The sequence below is a fragment of the Muntiacus reevesi genome, chromosome 5, assembly GCF_963930625.1.
Source record: "Muntiacus reevesi chromosome 5, mMunRee1.1, whole genome shotgun sequence".
NCBI lineage: Eukaryota > Metazoa > Chordata > Mammalia > Artiodactyla > Cervidae > Muntiacus > Muntiacus reevesi.
Genome location: NC_089253.1, coordinates 43098769 through 43116877, shown reverse-complemented (window position 1 = coordinate 43116877; position 18109 = coordinate 43098769). Strand labels below are relative to the sequence as shown.

Below are 18109 nucleotides of genomic sequence, written 5' to 3'. Positions count from 1 at the left end.
CTAAACTGAATGTCTTCATTTTACAGACGGGGAAACTGAGGCCTATTGAAGTGACTTGCCCAAGGGCAAACAGCTAGCGGACATGATGTAAGCTTCCAACCATCAATCTGACCCCTACAGATGGTGCTGTAGTCCAGGATCCAGGACGGTCCATTGTACAGGGCCGGGCAAACAGTTTAAGTATTCAAGGTGAGCTGTTCCTGCGATTGTCATGATGAGGCACCGGCATGGGGCTTTGGTGGGGTGGGGTCGGGGGGGCAGGTTGAGGAGTCTTTGAAGTCGCCCTTGGACCTTACACCAGCCTAGACCCGAGGTCCAGGCAATTGGAAGGGAGAGGCGCATCACCCGCGTAGGGACAGGACCCGTTGCCATGGGAACATATGAGGAGGCCTCGGGGAGGGCGCATGCGCGAATCGGGGACAGGTTGTGGAACCGGTGAAAGGTGACGTAAAAGCGCACGGGGTGGGGCGCGGGGCTGGGAACGTCAAAGCCCTGCGTCCTCCGGCACCGAGAGCGGAGGACAGGCACGCGCGCGCGCGCCGCGGCGGTGACGGCGGCGGCGGCCACAGCCCAGCCGAACCGGGACGGGGCAGCGGGACACTGACGTACAAAGCAACGTGAGTGAGGTGCGAGGGCGGCACCCGCGCCGGGGAAGCCCGGCTCGGCGCGAACCGCGGCGGACCAGACCCAGCTCTGAGGCTGCCGAAGCCCCGCCCCTTAGGCTTGAGGACTAATCGGGTTGAGAGCGCGCCGGCCCGGGCCGCGAACTCTCCAATTGTGGAGGGTGTCGGCCACCGCCCAATCCGAAGCAGACAGGTGCGAGGTCCGGAAGGCGGAGGCCAATCAGCAGCGGTTGCGGCCTGTTGGGGCCGGTCTCTGCCAATGAGGAGGGCCGAGTGACATCTCCGCGCGCCAATTGGGAGTGAAGGATCGTTCGTGCCCGCCCGCCCTTCCGGCCCGAGCTCTATTTACCAGGGGCGTGCTGCCGGCCTGCCAATCAGAGCGCGGCTCAGAGGCCAGGCAGCCAACCCGGGAGGAGCGGCCGGCCGGCGTCCGCCGCACCCAGGAGTTGGGGATGTCCTACAAGCCCATCGCCCCCGCCCCCAGCAGCACCCCCGGCTCCAGCACGCCTGGGCCCGGCACCCCGGTCCCGACAGGTGAGGACCCAGCTCCATCCCTGCTTGCCTGCCCGGGCGGCCGAGGTCTCCGAAGAGAAGACAGCCCGAGTTCTGCAATGTACTAGGCCCGCCGCCTGTCCTCGCCGAGCCTCAGTTTGCTGACCTGTAAAGTGGGCGTGGTCGCGTAAGGGTTGTTGGATGAGCGCAGCTCAAGGGAGGGGGCTTGTCCTGAAGTTTAGCGACCTGGAATGGAGCGTACCTTTGGAGGGAATGGGGCGAATCTAGTCCGAGGCTTGGAGCGCCGGGAGGAGGCGCTTCTGACCAGCGCTGACTGCTTACTCGCTCCTCTTGCAGCTGGAAGTGTCCCATCACCATCGGGCTCTGTGCCGGGAGCCGCTGCCCCTTTCAGACCACTGTTTAATGACTTTGGACCTCCCTCCATGGGCTATGTGCAGGTGAGTGGAGCTGAGGGATTGCCTGTGGGATAAGGACTGGAGGCGCCCTCTTGGCCTGAACTCACTGCCCTGTTCTCTTTTGACGTAGGCAATGAAACCACCTGGCGCCCAGGGCTCCCAGAGCACTTACACCGACCTTCTGTCCGTCATAGAAGAGATGGGCAAAGAGATCCGGCCCACCTATGCTGGCAGCAAGAGCGCCATGGAGCGCCTGAAGAGAGGTGAGTGAGGCCAGGAGACAAACACTGAACAATCCTTCACAAGCTAGGGAAGGAAAGACTTCTGGAGGCCACCTGAGCCAAGCCTAGACAAGGGCCAGGATCACTATCCAGAGAGGCGTTGCAAGTGAACTGAAATTGAGTCAGTTTCTAAGGAAGAACCAGGGAATTTCAGTCAGTCAGTTCAATCACTCAGTTGTGTCCAACTCTTTGTGACCCCATGGACTGCAGCACACCAGGCCTCCCTGCCCATCACCAACTCTGGAGTTTACTCAAACTCATATCCGTTGAGTTGGTGATGCCATCCAACGTTGTATTTCAGCGGGGTAAATTTGCTGGTTAATGGCTAAACCTCTAATGTCATCGAGTCCCTCGTTATAGTCCCCTTCACTGAAAGGAAAGGGGGTGTGAGGGAGGGGTCTTCCTCTGGAGGGCAGACCTGGGACTGTGGAGGGTCGCTGAGATCCTGCATGTTACTTGCCCATGCCCACCCCAGGCATCATCCATGCCCGGGCCCTCGTCAGAGAGTGCCTGGCAGAGACAGAGCGGAACGCCCGCACGTAACAGGACTCGACTCCACCTCAGCTTCTGGATCTTTCCTGGCCACTGCAGAGCACCTGCTTCTCCCTGGCCTTCACCCCGAGTTGCACTTCCCGTCCTGGGCTTGCTGTCCTGTGTCCTTTGGTGGGTGCCCTCCAGGATCCAGTGGGATGGCTCTTAACTCCAGTCGGCAGCACTAACTGGAACCCCCGAAAGAGTTAGCAGCGAGGTCACTGTGAGTCTCACCCATGACCTGCCAACAGTGTTGATCCAACTGGAGCTGTCTCCTTTCTGTGGCCCCCACCACTCAGCACTTACCCAGGACTTTTATCCACTTTGCCCAGACCCCTTCTCCCCCAGCAGGGCCTCAGAAGGCCCCTCGCCTCCCTGCCTTTTCTCCTGGGCCATAATAACTCTTTTCTCAGTGTGTCTTTTGCTAAATACACCCTTTTTATATAAATAAAATATAATTTGGAGTTGTTCTCTCAGCTCGTAGTCTTTTTATTTTATTTTATTATATTTATTTTTATCCATGCACCGTGGACTCGTGACCCTGCCCTGGAAGCCTGGCATCTTAACCACTGGACCACCAGAGAAACCCACAGTTCATAGTTTCTCTGAGCCTGGTGCTTCTGCTAAGCCTGGTGGGCCACGAAGAAAGGGAAAGAAGAGACTGGGAGGGAGAAAGGGGTACAGTGAGTGGGAGGGAGGCCCACGGAGTCTAGTTTTGCCTTGCCTCCACTGCCCATTGACCTTGAGTGGGAGCCTGCCCTTCCCCGGCCCTCGGCCTGCCGGCTGTTTGTGGAGAGTTGAACTCCAATAGCTGAGTGCCCTGCCCTCCTTCACAAGATGCCACCAGGGGGCAGCACAAGGCCTGGGCTGCTTCCACAGCTGGAGGGCTCTGTCTCCAGCCTGAGCCCAGAGGGTTCTTTCCCTGGACGAAAGGTGCCTGGAGGCTGGAAATGCCAGTTCACTGAAGCTCCACCCTCACATGCCTTAACACCCTAACATCCTAAGCTTGGAATCAGCCCTGGGGCTCGGAATACACCCTGTCTCTGAGTCCTGAGAGGAAAGAAAGGGAGCCAGGCTGCTTCCCAACCCCCAGGACCTGAGCGAGAACTGGTTTCCCCAGTGTGGGTGAGACCCTGCGCCCGGCCGCCCTGCATCATCCCAGTGCCCTCTAACCAACTGGGTGTGGTCCCAAGAGCCCAACCCTAGGCCCTGGTAGCCTTTGCCCAGGGTCTGGGAGCCATTGGCCAGACTTGTGAACCCGGAAGATACAGGTGGGGAAAACGCTGGGGCCCCGTTCCGGGAGGAGCCCCAAGACTGGAAGTGAAAGTGACTGCAGCCCTCTGAATGACCTGAAGGTCTGGGACACCGGAACCCCACCGGCTAGGCCAGGGATGTCAGAGACCAACCGCTGGCCAGACTTGGGACGGGGAGGCGTTTCCCTCACCCTGGGCCCCGGCTTCCCAGGGCCCGGGAAGTTGGGGATGGGACTCTTGTCATATTTCCATAGCACACTGGAGGGCCGGGCCAGGGTGGAGGTAGGATCCCAGCGTGTCTGGGGATCCCAAAGAACACAGCCGGACTAAGCAGCTCCAGCATTTGGAGAAGGGCCTCTTCCCCCGCCGTCCTGGGGAAGGAAGCAAGGTTGGCCGCCCTCCGCCGCCGCGGGCGGGGCTGCCCGGACCCCGCCGGGGTGGGGAGGGCCGCGGGCCCAGGAAGGGGGCGGGGCGGCCGCAGTGACGCGGCGGGCGGCGGGGAGGGACCGGAGGGGTGCCGGCGGGCAGACCCGGAGGAAGATCGGGGCCATGGGCCCGCGCTGCGCCTCCAGAGGGTCCGGCCACTGCTGGAATCCGCGGCCGGGGCTGGGGGCGCTCGGGGCTCCGACCCGCGGCCCGTCGGCCCCCGCCCGTACCGGGTGAGGGGCGTCTACCCTAGACGAGAGGTGAGCCGGGACATTGGAGGGCGGGCCGACCGAGAGCACGGCGGGGGACGGGGACGCCGGGGAGCAGAGGGAAGTGGGGGTAACGGGGCCTCTCGCTTGCTCAGTGGGTGCGAGGTGGGGGTAGGGCGGCAGCGAAGTCGGGGCGCAGGTGGACACGGAGCGGGGCTTGCAGGGCGGGGGCCCGTGGGGTACTTTTAGCCAGAGCCCGAAGAGTGGTCAGCCCTGGAGAAGGAGAATGAGGCAGCTGCATAGACGAGTGCCGGGGGTCCAGGACCGATGCGAGGAAAGGGGAGAGTGGGGACTGGGCTGCCCTCCAGGGTGGGGAAGACAGGTCTCGGGGCGGAGGTGTTATCTGGTCTTTGAAGGTAGTTTCGAGTGCGGGGAGAGGGGGATGCACAGGGGCTGCTCCGCGGAGAGACGCGCGGGGGACAGGTTCTAAGTGGACGTCCAGGAGTAGGGGACACGGACCGACTCGGGGAAAGGGATGCAGGGGGCGGGCCCCGAGGGGCCGGTGGTGGAAGGCGGCCCGGAAGGAGGGGCCCCGGGATTCCCGGGGGCGGGTCCCCAAAAGATGCTATTCCGAGGGGCTTAGGACGCCGCTGCGGCCGGAGAGGGAGGCTGGCCCGCCACCCCGCCGGCCACCTCCCGCGGCTCCTGGGGGCCCGCGTCAGCGCGCGGTTGCCATGGCGATGGGCGGGCGGGGGGCGGGGGCTGCGCGGAAAAGAGGTCAGCGCTCAGTCTCGCGGCGGCTCCCGGCCCCCCGCGGCGCTGGCTGCCGAGCTGGGCTCGCCGCCGCCTGCCCTGTGGCGAGCCCGGGCATGGGGTCCCCGCGCCTGAGCCCCTCGGCCCGCGCGCGGGGCTCGGGGCCGCGCGCCGCCGCCCCGCACTGACGGCCGCGCGGTGCCCTGCGCCAGGAGCCGCGGAGGCCGCGCGCGGCCGGCCGACCGAGCGCCTTCAGGATGCTCATCAAGGAGTACCACATCCTGCTGCCCATGAGCCTGGACGAGTACCAGGTGGCCCAGCTCTACATGATCCAGGTGAGGGCGGTGGCAAGTAGGAGACCGAGGAGGGGATGGGGGCATGCTTCATGCTGGGTATCCGCAGGAGCGCGCAGGCCACACCTGGGACTAGGGGCCGGGCCCAGCTCAATCCCCCTCCAGTCCAGCCCCAGGGCTTGGGAGGGATCAGGCCTGACAGAGCAGGAGAGCGTCCCCAGTCGGATGTGGGGGAGGGGTGGGGTGGTTAAGGACCCTGTGAAGAGGGATGGAAGGGCACTCCCCACCCCGAGTGCCCAGCCCCTGCTAAACGCTCAGCCCCCATCTGATCTCCTTTAATCCTCCTTAGAATCCGTAATCCTCTGGGGGTAGGGAGAGGAGCGCATGAGGAGGCAAGAGTGGGGGGCAGAAAGTGAGGAGGGGTCCCAGGGGGTAGAGAAAGACTAGGAGGGGTTTCCCAGAGGGTGAAGGATCCTGGCCATCCCCGGCGGTCAGGGAGATGGGCTGAGGCTCAGGCTCTGAGACTGTCAGAGGAGCAGGCAGGGACCCCAGAGGGTGAGGTCTGGGCTGACAGGAAGCAGGCAGGGAGCCAGGCTTGGGTGGAGAAGCGTGAGCCAGGACAGGCGCCCGGGGAGGGGAGGAGACCGGTGCCCATTCCAGAGGCGTCCCCTGAAATGTGGGACCAGAGTCTGAGCAAGCAAGAGGGCTGGGATCTGGCCTCAGAGGGTTGGGTGGGCCAAGTTCAAACTCCAGAGCTACATAAGGACAGGATCTGAGTGCTCTCCAGCTAGGAGGGGTGTGGCAGGAGCTGGTGTTGGGGTCCTAGAAAGGCGGGGATCCCTTTTACTCTCTTTGATTCTTCCAGCCTGTCCACCCTGGCCCCTTGCTGGCAGGGCATGCAGCCTATCCCCCTCAGGAGCTTACACATGCTCTCTCTCTGCCTGAAATACCCGCCCCCCACCCCATATCTGCTCAGCACCCTCCTTTCCCCCCAAGTCATCTTCAAATCATGGTCATGTTATCTTTTCAGTGAGGCCTTCCCTGACCATCCTATCAAAACTGCAACCCCCAGTTCTATCCACCTAACCCTAGTCTATGCTTTCTTTTTATCATAGCACTTAGAACCCTCTAAGATGCTTTTTTTCTGTTTTCTGTCTATTATGTCTCCCTCCGCTGGAGTGTACAGTTCCACAAGGGCAGGCAGGGGTCTTTACTCTGTACATCAACAGATACCAATGAATATAAGCCCAGACAGTGCCTGGAGTAGAGAGACAGCAAATACTTGAATGACTAAACAAGTCCTGGCTTGCAGAACCCCAGAGGGGACCGGTCAGAGGCTGTAATCCTGACCCCAGGAGCTACAGGGGAGCAGGATGGGATTTCAGAGAGCTAGAAAGGCTGGGACTTGGGCCTCAGAGCTGTGCAGGGGACCAGGCCTAGCTGGGGAGCCCATCCCAGGAGCGGAGCTAGGACTGAGCTGCCCGTCCTCCTCTTGCCCTGGGCTGCAGAAAAAGAGCCGAGAGGAGTCGAGTGGCGAGGGCAGTGGCGTGGAGATCCTGGCCAACCGGCCCTACACGGATGGGCCGGGCGGCAGTGGACAGTACACGCACAAGGTGTACCACGTGGGCTCCCACATCCCAGGCTGGTTCCGGGCACTGCTGCCCAAGGCCGCCCTGCAGGTGGAGGAGGAATCCTGGAATGCTTATCCTTACACCCGAACCCGGTGAGTGGGTGGGGCGGGTCAGGGGCCAGGAGGGGAATGGCCCTGATGGACCCACCGGTGACCCTCACCCCTGCCCTCTGCCCAGGTACACCTGCCCCTTTGTGGAGAAATTCTCCATTGAAATTGAGACCTATTACCTGCCCGATGGGGGGCAGCAGCCCAATGTCTTCAACCTGAGTGGGGCTGAGCGGAGACAGCGCATCTTGGGTGAGACCTACAGCCAGTAATGACCCCAAAGCCCCGCTCAGGCCACCTGCCACCTGGACAGGTGGCCTCTGACAAGTCCCAGGCTCAGTTCCTGGCCTAGGCTTTCTGTGCGTGAAAAGCTGCCCTCCCAGTCCCGAGGTGGGGGAGGAGTAGCACGGGCTGGAGGGGGCTGGTGTTGCTCAGGGCTGCCTGAACCCCCCAGATACCATCGACATCGTGCGGGATGCCGTGGCCCCAGGCGAGTACAAAGCAGAAGAGGACCCCCGGCTGTACCGCTCGGCCAAGACAGGCCGAGGACCGCTGGCTGATGACTGGGCGCGCACAGCAGCTCAGACCGGGCCCCTCATGTGCGCCTACAAGCTGTGCAAGGTCGAGTTCCGCTACTGGGGCATGCAGGCCAAGATCGAGCAGTTCATCCATGATGTTGGTGAGCACCCGTCCCGGGAGGTTTCACTTACCCAGCGTGCACTAGGCCGCGTGTTTGAGGCAGGGATGCTCCCAGTCTGCCGGGGACACAGAAACACAAAGCCAGCCTTTCCATTTGATAGGCTGGGTGCTGGGGCAGAGGGGAGCAGCGCAGCCTAGCTGGGGTTGGGGGAGCCTGCCTTGAGGTACAGGGAAGAGTCAGGAGGGCAAGAAGCTGGCGACGTGATCTCTGAGGTTCATGCAGGTTCAGACACTCAGAGATGAGGCTGCTCATCCATTGAAATTCTAAGACACCAATGTTCTGTGGGTCAAGAGAGGCTTAGAGACTCTCAGGAGGGTCACCAGCTGTAAGTGGCAACATGCTGTGGAGTGCAAGCTGAAGCTAGACGCTGTCAGAGTCCCTCCCACCCCAGCTCTGAGTTCCATCCTCTTGCTCTGGTCTCCAGCAGGCCCTAGGTCATACTCCCGTGGCTTAGCCCTGCCCCACCTCCCAGGTCTGATGGTGGGCTCCCCACAGGAAGAAGGATGGGGGCCCCCAGGGACCTGGGTTCCACTCCACCATGGACTCTCATGGAATCTCCCCTCCAGGGAGCTGCTTCCTTAATTGTCCCTTTTGTAAATAAGGAAAAAGTTGGGCCAGATAGCAAAAGCTGATATTGATCACAAGATGCCAAATCCTCTGCTAATCACTTCCCATACAAGATATCTTTCATACCCCCCACACCCCTCAAGGTAAAGGCTATTATGATTCCAGATGAGGAAATTTAGCTCAGAGAGTAGTAATACAGGCTCTTTATCCTAAATTTGGAAAAAGTCCAAAAAGCACAAATAAGATTAAGGGACCTCCCTGGCGGTCCAGTGGTTAAAACTCTGTGCTTTCTATGTAGGAGGCTTGGGTTTGATCCCTGATCAGGGAACTAAGATCCCACATACCATTGAAGAAGGAAATGGCAACCCACTCCAGAATTCTTGCCTGGAAAATTGCATGGACAGAGGAGCCTGGTGGGCTATACAGTCCATGGGGTCACAAAAGAGACAACTTTCACTTTCACTTTCACCATGTGATGCAGCCAAAAAAAAAAAAAAAGTGAAAATCACCCACATATAACCATTACTAAGATTCTAATGCATTTCCTTCCAGAAGTTTATAATTCAATCATTATTACTTTATTTCCTAGATATTGAGGTTTCTAACTTTATTCCTCTGCTAAGATGAAAATATCCCAGAATGGGTATAGTGTTTTTGCTTCATTAAGTGCCAACACTTCCATTAACTATTAACACCTTCATTAACCATCAACAATTTCATTAACTGTTAACGCCTTAATTGTTAACTCCTCTGATGAAGTCAGCAGGAAGCCAGCTGAAAGAGCAAGAACAAACATTGCTCCCAGCTTCCTGGGGTGTCGGGGTGGGCTCAGAGCTAAGAGGTGGGATGTCTGGAGAGATAAAAGAGGCCATGGGCAGGGAGGTAGGTGGGACAGGAACAAGAGTGCCCCACTTCCCACTCCCATCTCCTGGACAGCACTCACCCTGCCCTACTTCGTGGCTCTGGGTGGATGGTGTGCGCAAGGGAGCCATTACCCAAATTCAAGGGAATTCAAGGGCTTGGTATGCGGCTGTAGCGGCAGGAAACCCCAGGGCCGGGGGTGGGGGTGGGGAGGGCACGGCTTTGATGTCTGGGCACCTACAGGTCTGCGCCGGGTAATGCTGCGGGCCCACCGACAGGCCTGGTGCTGGCAGGACGAGTGGACAGAGCTGAGCATGGCTGACATCCGGGCACTAGAGGAGGAGACTGCCCGCATGCTGGCACAGCGTATGGCCAAGTGCAACACAGGCAGTGAGGGCCCCGAGGCCCAGCCCCCAGGGAAGCCGAGCACTGAGGCCCGGGCCGGCACCAGCCACGCTGGCACCCCCGACGGGCCCGAGGCACCCCCCTGCCCCGATGCCTCGCCCGATGCCAGCTTCAGCAAGCAATGGTCTTCATCCTCCCGTTCCTCCTACTCATCCCAGCATGGAGGTGAGGCTGAGGCACAGGGACTGGCGGTGGGGTGTCGGGGGATAGCGGCCCTCGGGCTGGCCAGATGCCCAGACTGAGGCCCACGTGGCCCTGCAGGGGGCGTGTCTCCCCAGACTTTGTCCGAGTGGCGCATGCAGAACATCGCCCGGGACTCTGAGAACAGCTCCGAGGACGAGTTCTTTGATGCCCATGGTCAGCACCTCAGCCCTGTCGGGGGCGGGGGGATCCCTGAGCAGCTCCTACCACCCCATGACACAGTCCCTGGTCTCTTCAGAAGGCTTCTCGGACAGTGACGAGGTCTTCCCCAAGGAGATGACCAAATGGAACTCCAACGACTTCATAGACGCCTTTGCCTCCCCCATGGAGGCTGAGGGGACACCAGGTAAAGATCCCCTATCCGGTCACCGGCCATCCGCACCCCCTAAGTGGTGGAATCAGAGAACTGCTCATTCCTAGATGTTACGGGGTCCTAAGATGAATGTCCACCCAGAAAGGGTGCTCTTTAAACACACCCTGATGAGTGGATCATTAATGATGAGTGGATAATGGGTGGATGTATGGATGGTTGGAATGTAAGACATAGAACAAAGAATGGAAGAATTCATTTGGAGTCCAGGAAGTCTTCATGTAAGAAGTAAGATCTAAACCAGATTTCGAAGAATTAGACCAGCTCTGTCCAAAAGAACTTTCTGACATGATGGAAAGGTACTCATCATTAGCTACATGTGACTCTTAAGTTCTTGAAATGTGGTGAGTGTGACTGGGGACCTGAATTTTACATAGTATTTTAATTCACTTTGACTTAAACAGGCACATGTGGCTCGTGGCTACCACATGGGACAGGGCAGGATCAGAAGGAATCTTCCAGGCAAATGGGCATTGTGGGGAAAGGCGTCTCTGGGAACAGCAGGGACTGGCTGGCCTGTGCAAAGGCCTAGAAGTGTGAAATGACCTGGGGGGGTCGGGTGAGAGGGGGAGGTCCGAGGGAGATGGGGACCGGGGGGAGTGCCCAGGCAGACAGAGAGGAGGGGCACCTGAAGTGCCAGATGAGGGCATCCCTACAGAGCCCTCAGTCTCTCTCCCTGGCTCTCCCCATCCCACAGACCCTGGAACCGAGGGCACCAAAGACCTAGGGGACGGGGCCCGGGCACCCAGGGACTCAGAAGTGAGTATGGCCGTCCACCCCGCGTCTCAGTTCTGCCCGGCCACCCACCAGCCACCGCTCTGATGCTGGTGTCACACTGTGCCCCCCCGCAGGGCCCAGATGGAGACAGCGCCGGGGAGCTGGGGGCAGACACGTGCGCGGTCCACGCCCTCTTCCTCGTCCTGCACAGTGGCAGCATCCTAGACTCGGGCCCGGGAGATGCCGACTCCAAGCGGGCAGACGTGCAGACGCTGAGCCTAGCCTTCGAGGCTGTCACCCGTGTCCACTTTCCCGAGGCCCTGGGCCACGTGGCGCTGCGCCTGGTGCCCTGCCCACCCATCTGCGCCGCCGCCTATGCCCTCGTCTCCAAGTACTGGTCAGGGGGTGGAAGGGGGGGTGGACACACAGGGTCCCTGAGGTGTGGACAGCCACCTGGAGGCTCCTGGAACCAGAGAGGTCCCCATGGAGGGGGGCGAGGGGAGGAGGCCAGGAAACCAGACACCTGGGCCAGTCACCCACCCAGCTGGACCACAGTTTCTAGCCTATGGCTCCATCACAGAGCCCTCTGGGATACTGGTGGTCCCCACAAAGCCCCCATGGTGCTGGGACTTGCCAACAGGTCGGGGGACTTAGAGGGGGCAGAGGCGGGCCTGGATGCTCCCATCCATCCATTCCACCCCTCTTCCTACAGCCTGAGCCCCTACAGCCATGATGGGGACAGCCTGTCCCGCTCCCAGGACCACATTCCCCTGGCTGCCCTGCCGCTGCTGGCCACCTCGTCATCCCGATACCAGGGCGCCGTGGCCACAGTCATCGCCCGCACCAACCAGGCCTACTCGGCCTTCCTGCGCTCCTCCGAGGGCGCAGGCTTCTGCGGGCAGGTCAGGGGTTAGGAGTGCTCCCCGGGAGCTTGCCGCCCAAGCCTCCCCCACCCTCCTGCCTCTGCTGCAGCCCCTCCTGACCGCGCTGCCCTCTCCCCCAGGTGGTCCTGATCGGGGACGGCGTCGGTGGGATCCTGGGCTTTGATGCGCTCTGCCACAGTGCCAGCGTGGGCACCGGGAGCCGGAGCAGCAGCCGCCGTGGAAGTATGGTCAGTGTGGCTGAACCCGCCTCCACCGGAGGAGTGGGGCGGGGCGGCGGCGAGGAGACTCCCCTGCTCTAGTTCTCTGTCCCCAGAATCTGACCTCTCTCCAGCCTGTTCCCTGCTGCCTCTGTCCATCCCCTCTGGGGCTCTGGGCTCTAAGTCCCTGCCCAACCCCCACGCCTCCTTCCTCACTTCCAAATAAGTAGAAATTGATTATCTCCAGTTCTAAGGATGTTTCTGTCTCCTGCTCCTTCTAGAACAATGAGCTGCTCTCCCCGGAGGCAGGCCCAGTGCGGGATCCCCTGGCAGAGGGGGCCGAGGGGCTGGGCCGGGCCAGTCCAGAACCCTCTGCCCTGCCCACCCAGTGCACCCCCAGCGACATGGCTGGTCCCGAGCCTGAGGGCTCTCAAAACAGGTGATATTCCCACTCCATCAACCCCAAACTGGGCTTGTGCTGGGCTGCAGAGGCGGCAGCGCTGACGGCCACCTCCGCACGCAGCCTGCAGGCAGCTCCACCAGCCACCTCCTCTGGGGAGCCCCGGCGGGCGAGCACAGCCTCCTGCCCACCCACTGCCACCTCTGAGGCTCCCGACGGTGCCCCCTGTGCCGCCCGCCTTGACTTCAAGGTCTCCGGCTTCTTCCTCTTTGGCTCCCCACTCGGCCTGGTGCTGGCTCTGCGCAAAACCGTGATGCCCACATTGGAGGGTGAGCCCTTGGGGTGCAGGTGGGGGGCACGCCTCCTCCTCCATCTGCCTCTCCCCTTAGCTCCTCCAACCTCTCCCTCTCACCAGAAATTCGAGGATTTACGCCATTCCCCACTGTACAAATTAAGTGGCTTGGCTAGAGAGGAGGAACCTGAGGCCCAGAAAGAAGGGACTTGCCAAGGCCACGTTTCCCAGCATGCACCAGGAGGAACTCATACACCCAGATGCCCTTCCTGAGAAGGGGTCCAAGAGGCCTCGGGAACGCTTCATCCCGAGCATCAGCAAATCAAAGGCTCTCATCCCTTGTTAGCCGAGACCTGTCTCACTTTTAAGCGGGACCCCAGGGACCTCTCAGGGAGTACAGTCTGGGAAGCGCTGTTTCAGGGTCACCCAGCATGTCAGGGAGCTACTCCCCACCACCCCTACCTCCCAGGACGTCCAGCTGAACCCCCTCTCTCCTTTATCTTCTGGGTACCAGTGGCCCAGATGCGGCCAGCCTGCGAGCAGATCTACAACCTCTTCCACGCAGCTGACCCCTGCGCCTCCCGCCTTGAGCCCCTGCTGGCCCCCAAGTTCCAGGCCATCGCCCCCCTGGCAGTGCCCCGCTACCAGAAGTTCCCTCTGGGAGATGGCTCATCTCTGCTGCTGGGTACGCACTCAACCAGAAAAAGAGGAGAAGGGCCCCAACAGTGAGGGATGGAGATAGACCACCCCCCGCCCCAAGAGGTAGTTCCTACATCATTGTTACTCTCTCAGGTCACCACTCCCAGGACCAGGAGCCCTCCCCTGGCCCCTTGGGCAGTCTGGATCCCCAAGACCCTCTGCCCAGACGCTGGGGGCAGTGGTGGTGACTGGGCTAAAGAAAGGAGGCAGTGACTTCGAGAGCAGCCACCCACCACTGGGGCGGGGGGTGAAGGGGTGCTGTATCCGTGTCTAGGGATGCAGTTGTGTCTCCATGGGCACTTGAGTTCACGTCCTGGTGTGGGTTGTGTACACATGCATGTAAGTGAGCACCCATCTGGCCCCATGAGACAAGCGGGCTTGGATTGGGGTGATGGTGGCAGGCATTCTGGCAGGAATGCTGCTGGGGTGAGCTAAGAGGGGAGAATGCCCCCACCCTTCGCGTCCACCCACACGCTGGGGCAGTTCAGCCTCAGCCCAGACCTGACCAGGGAAGGCTGGCAGCGGAGGTGGGGGAGGTGCAGGCAGAGCGGTCCTGGAACCCCAGTGGGAAGACAGGAAGGAGGCCTGGCCCTGCCCACCACTGAGGCTGCCCTCCACCCACAGCCGACACTCTGCAGACCCACTCAGGCCTCTTTCTGGAGGAGCTGGAAATGTTGGTGCCCTCAACGCCCACGTCTGCCAGCGGTGCTTTCTGGAAGGGCAGTGAGTTGGGCGGTGACCCGCCAGCCCAGCCAACTGCCCCCAGCACCACTAGTGAGGTGGTTAAGAGTAAGTCCAGCCAGCCATCCCCGCTGGGGGTGGGGGGCAGTGGTGGGGGTGCGGATACTTGTTCCACTGCTGAAGCCCAGCAGAGACACCCTTTGCTCTGGAACGAGGGGGCCCCAGCACCCAACTCTGGACTCAGCAAAGAGCAGGGATGGTGGAAGAGAGGGAGGGAAGAGCCCTAGAGGCCAGACAGGTGGGCCCGGGGTGGGAGGCCATCCCTGACTCACTGCCCACCGTGGCCGAGCAGTCCTGGAGCGCTGGTGGGGGACCAAGCGGATTGACTACTCGCTGTACTGCCCGGAGGCGCTCACCGCCTTCCCCACCGTCACGCTGCCCCACCTCTTCCACGCCAGCTACTGGGAGTCGGCCGACGTGGTGGCCTTCATCCTGCGACAGGTGGGCCCAGGGATGCGGGGTGGGGGGTAGGGGTGGGAAGCGGGCAAGGAGAGGGAGCCGGGGCTGGGGGAGGGGCAGTCCCAGGGACCCTTCCCCCGCCCCCCACTTCACGTGGCCTCGCTGGGGCCCATCCCGCGCAGGTGATCGAGAAGGAGCGGCCACACCTGACCGAGTGTGAGGAACCGTCCATCTACAGCCCGGCCTTCCCCAGGGAGAAGTGGCAGCGCAAACGCACCCAAGTCAAGATTCGGGTCCGTGCCCCGCCCCTGGCGACCTCAAGTCTCCCTGGGATCCCCGCCCCTAAGCCCCTCCCAGGTCCCGCCTCCTCCTGCCTCGGCCCCGCCCCCGGGTACCACCGAGTCTCCTCCCCTCCCTCTTCCCCGCCCCCTCCGCCAAGTCCGGCCTCGGATGGGCGCTCGCCTCGCCTCTCTCAGCCTCTGCACTGGGTCTATATCGCCTCCGCCCCTTGGAACTGCAGTCCGAACAAGGACCCCCCACGACCTCTGATCGGGGTCAGCAGAAGTGCCCACCCCTCGGGCCTCGCCCCTCTCTCGCAGCGAGCGGGCCCGCCTCCTCCAGGCAGCGCGCGCACACGTCTGTGCGCGGGTCCCCCTCATCAGCTCTTCCCGCCTCCCTGTCATCTCCTGGCGGCGGGCTCACACTGTCTCCTCCCGCCAGAACGTCACCTCCAACCACCGAGCGAGCGACACGGTGGTGTGCGAGGGCCGCCCCCAGGTGCTGAACGGGCGCTTCATGTACGGACCCTTGGATGTGGTCACGCTCACGGGAGAGAAGGTTAGGACACAGAGGCCTCAGGCCCATGTAGACCGGCCCCCTCCGGGCTGACCTGGCCCCAAGCGGGAGCTGCCGGGTTGATCCCCCAACCCGGTCCTCCTTCCCCCGCTCAGCTCCGCACCGCTCAGGGGTTCCCCCTCCCTCCGCTCCGCTCAGGGGGACCCTCCGGCCCTCTTCCCTGCTAGGTGGACATCTACATCATGACGCAGCCGCTGTCGGGCAAGTGGATCCACTTCGGCACCGAGGTCACCAACAGCTCGGGCCGTCTCACCTTCCCGGTGCCCCTGGAGCGTGCTCTGGGCGTCGGCGTTTACCCGGTGCGCATGGTGGTCAGGTGAGCGCGGGGCGGCCCGGCCTCTGCAGGGCGGGGTCCCGCGGGCCCCGCCCCCACGCCGCTCACACAGCCCCTTCCTCCGGGCCGTAGGGGCGACCACACCTACGCCGAGTGCTGCCTAACGGTGGTGGCCCGCGGCACTGAGGCCGTGGTCTTCAGCATCGACGGCTCCTTCACCGCCAGTGTGTCCATCATGGGCAGCGACCCCAAGGTGCGCGCCGGCGCCGTGGACGTGGTCAGGTAGGAAAGGCTGCCCCTTCCCCTCCCCGGCTCGCGGTGAGGACTGGTCCCCACCCTGGCGCTCGGGGCTGACCGCCGCCCCACCCTGCAGGCACTGGCAGGACGCGGGCTACCTGATCGTGTACGTGACGGGCCGTCCCGACATGCAGAAGCACCGCGTGGTGGCCTGGCTGTCGCAGCACAACTTCCCCCACGGCGTCGTCTCCTTCTGCGACGGCCTCACTCACGACCCACTGCGCCAGAAGTTGATGTTCCTGCAGAGCCTGGTGCAGGAGGTGTGGTGGCTGGGGAGGGCCCCCGAACCCCCGATTGCCCCGGGAGTAGGCCCATTTGTTCCCACCCGCATGGCCCCGGCTCCCAGGCCAACAGACCGCACATCCCCGCAGGGATCTCTCGAGTCCTTGAGGTCAAGGCTGGTCCCACCGTCCCAGCTAGACCTGGTGATGGAGACTCAGCGGCCCCGCCCCTAAGCCTTCCGCACTGAACGCCCACCAGACCCCACCCCCTGTCTCCCGCCCCGCCCCACGGGGTCTGCTGATTGGCCTTTCCGGCCACAGGTGGAACTGAACTTCGTGGCCGGCTACGGGTCCCCCAAAGACGTGGCCGTGTATGCGGCGCTGGGCCTGCCCCCTAGCCAGACCTACATCGTGGGCCGCGCTGTGCGGAAGCTGCAGGCGCAGTGCCAGGTGAGGGCCGATGAGGGTGGGGCTGAGAGCCAGCTGGGGCTTGGGAGCCTGAGTCTGGGCCGTGAGGACTACTTATGTTGTTAAGAAGCACCTAGGAGGGAGGCATGAACAGGCTGGCCGGCTTCAAGGAAATTGGGCTTCTCCTAGGATCAGGGAGGTCAGGAGCAGCTGGAATCTGCCGGGCAGGCCAGAATGAGTAACTCAAGCTGGAGTATGAGCAAGACCTTGGGTGCTCGTTCCACGCTGGCATGGTTCTGGGCACAAGCCTTGACCTCTCTGAGCCTCACTTTCCTGTCTATAAAATGGAAAGGATAAACCTGCGCAGATCTCCGCATCTGTCACGAAGAGACCATAATTTACTGCATGTCAGTGAGCACTGGCCTAGGCACAAAGCAAGTGCTTGCTAAATGTCAGCTGCTGTTACTTCCCTCCAAAACCCCATTTTACAGATGAGGAAACTCAGGACGAGGCTCGGAGGGGCAGGCTTCCCGGCGGGGTTTGGTCAGGCTGTGCCAGCCCGGTACTGCAGCCAGCACTGCCCAGAGCCTAGGAAGGGCAGGTGAGGGCAGTGTGTGGGCCCGAGACCAGCCATCCCCTCACCCTGCCTACCTCTGCCCGCAGTTCCTGTCCGATGGCTACGTGGCCCATCTGGGCCAGCTGGAGGCTGGCTCCCACCCTCATCCCACCGCGGGACCCTCAAGGGCCGCCCTGGCCAAGAGCAGCTATGGTGGGGCTGCCCCTGTGGACTTCCTCCGGAAACAGAGCCAGCTGCTCCGCTCGAGGGGCCCCAGCCAGGCAGAGCGGGAGGGCCCAGGGACCCCGCCCACCACCCTGGCGCGAGGCAAGGCACGGAGCATCAGCCTCAAGCTGGACAGTGAAGAGTGAGGTCCCAACCGTGGCTGGACTTGGGTTATTTATTCATACACCTGAGGAGCCCCTGTGGCTGCCTGTGGAAGGCTGGCCCCCAGCCCCACAGCCTGCATCTCTTTGCCCTCAGTGTTAGTTCCCTTTCATGCTGGGGGACCCAGCCCTGGGGGCTGGAGGAAGGAGCAGCAAGGGTCCAGAGGCTTTTCCAGCGTGTGTGACTCCACGGAAATAAACGCCGCCTGCATTCCGCCTGACTGCCCACCAGTGTAGCATCACAGGGCGGCCCAGCTCAGTTTCTAGTTCAACAGAGATGCTGAAGGGCAAAGAGGAGCTGGGATGTGCCCAGGGTCAGGCAGCAGGTCAAAGGGCAGGGCCTAGATTGGGGCCTGGAGAGTCAGCCTCCCCTCCCCACCTGAGCCGGCCTTTCAGTTCCCAGGGGCCCAGACTTGGCTTCTCATGGGAACCACTGCCTGCATGCGATGAGGCCATAGGACTGGGGGTTGGGAGGGGGCAATGGGGAGGGCCACGCTGGGAGCCCACATCACCCAGGCACTAAGCCTCTTGGCTTGCACTTGCTTCCTCTCCCTGCTTAAGACTGAAGGCTCCCAGGCACCTTGGCCCTGGCCAGCAAGAAACACTTCCCTTGTGACAGAGACCATGCTCGTCTGTCAGGCACATGGAGGCCCAAAGAGGTCTCAGAGCTGATGAACGGGGAATTGGGATTAGAATCCCAATTGTTTGCCTCCCCAAACCACCC

General features: G+C 62.0%; 2 protein-coding genes across 4 annotated transcripts; both read left to right on the top strand.

Annotated features, from left to right (window-relative positions):
• Positions 1–471: 471 nt before the first annotated feature.
• Positions 472–2819, top strand: CDK2AP2 (cyclin dependent kinase 2 associated protein 2). Of its 2 annotated transcripts, none has more exons than XM_065936588.1 (4): positions 472–1157; positions 1473–1573; positions 1662–1794; positions 2404–2819. In XM_065936588.1, the coding sequence occupies exons 1-4, from the start codon at positions 1076–1078 to the stop codon at positions 2529–2531; spliced, it is 444 nt and encodes a 147-aa protein (XP_065792660.1). In that variant the 5' UTR covers positions 472–1075; the 3' UTR covers positions 2532–2819. The 2 variants fall into 2 exon arrangements, with proteins under 2 accessions (XP_065792660.1, XP_065792661.1); XM_065936589.1 differs by having other exon boundaries at positions 474–1157; positions 2288–2819.
• A 1270-nt stretch (positions 2820–4089) lies between these two features.
• Positions 4090–18067, top strand: PITPNM1 (phosphatidylinositol transfer protein membrane associated 1). Of its 2 annotated transcripts, none has more exons than XM_065937897.1 (24): positions 4090–4282; positions 5197–5319; positions 6786–7000; positions 7086–7207; positions 7410–7634; positions 9327–9653; positions 9750–9845; positions 9931–10035; positions 10757–10818; positions 10911–11167; positions 11489–11678; positions 11780–11887; positions 12139–12296; positions 12381–12586; positions 13064–13234; positions 13873–14037; positions 14282–14430; positions 14571–14681; positions 15109–15225; positions 15411–15559; positions 15650–15799; positions 15891–16074; positions 16357–16485; positions 17107–18067. In XM_065937897.1, exons 2-24 carry the CDS (start codon positions 5242–5244, stop codon positions 17368–17370), a joined length of 3738 nt encoding a protein of 1245 aa, XP_065793969.1. In that variant the 5' UTR covers positions 4090–4282; positions 5197–5241; the 3' UTR covers positions 17371–18067. The 2 variants fall into 2 exon arrangements, with proteins under 2 accessions (XP_065793969.1, XP_065793968.1); XM_065937896.1 differs by having other exon boundaries at positions 4091–4282; positions 9928–10035; positions 17107–18066.
• The last annotated feature ends 42 nt before the right edge of the window (positions 18068–18109 follow it).

What these genes read in the sequence shown, in the direction of transcription:
- CDK2AP2 (XM_065936588.1), top strand. Translation starts at nt 1,076, where the DNA reads ATGTCCTACAAGCCCATCGCCCCCGCCCCCAGCAGCACCCCCGGCTCC. An exon ending in CGGCACCCCGGTCCCGACAG is followed by an intron (nt 1,158 to 1,472) that starts GTGAGGACCCAG and finishes CTCCTCTTGCAG; the next exon opens with CTGGAAGTGTCCCATCACCA. An exon ending in CATGGAGCGCCTGAAGAGAG is followed by an intron (nt 1,795 to 2,403) that starts GTGAGTGAGGCC and finishes TGGCCACTGCAG; the next exon opens with AGCACCTGCTTCTCCCTGGC.
- PITPNM1 (XM_065937896.1), top strand. Translation starts at nt 5,242, where the DNA reads ATGCTCATCAAGGAGTACCACATCCTGCTGCCCATGAGCCTGGACGAG. An exon ending in CCCAGCTCTACATGATCCAG is followed by an intron (nt 5,320 to 6,785) that starts GTGAGGGCGGTG and finishes CCTGGGCTGCAG; the next exon opens with AAAAAGAGCCGAGAGGAGTC. An exon ending in TATCCTTACACCCGAACCCG is followed by an intron (nt 7,001 to 7,085) that starts GTGAGTGGGTGG and finishes CCCTCTGCCCAG; the next exon opens with GTACACCTGCCCCTTTGTGG.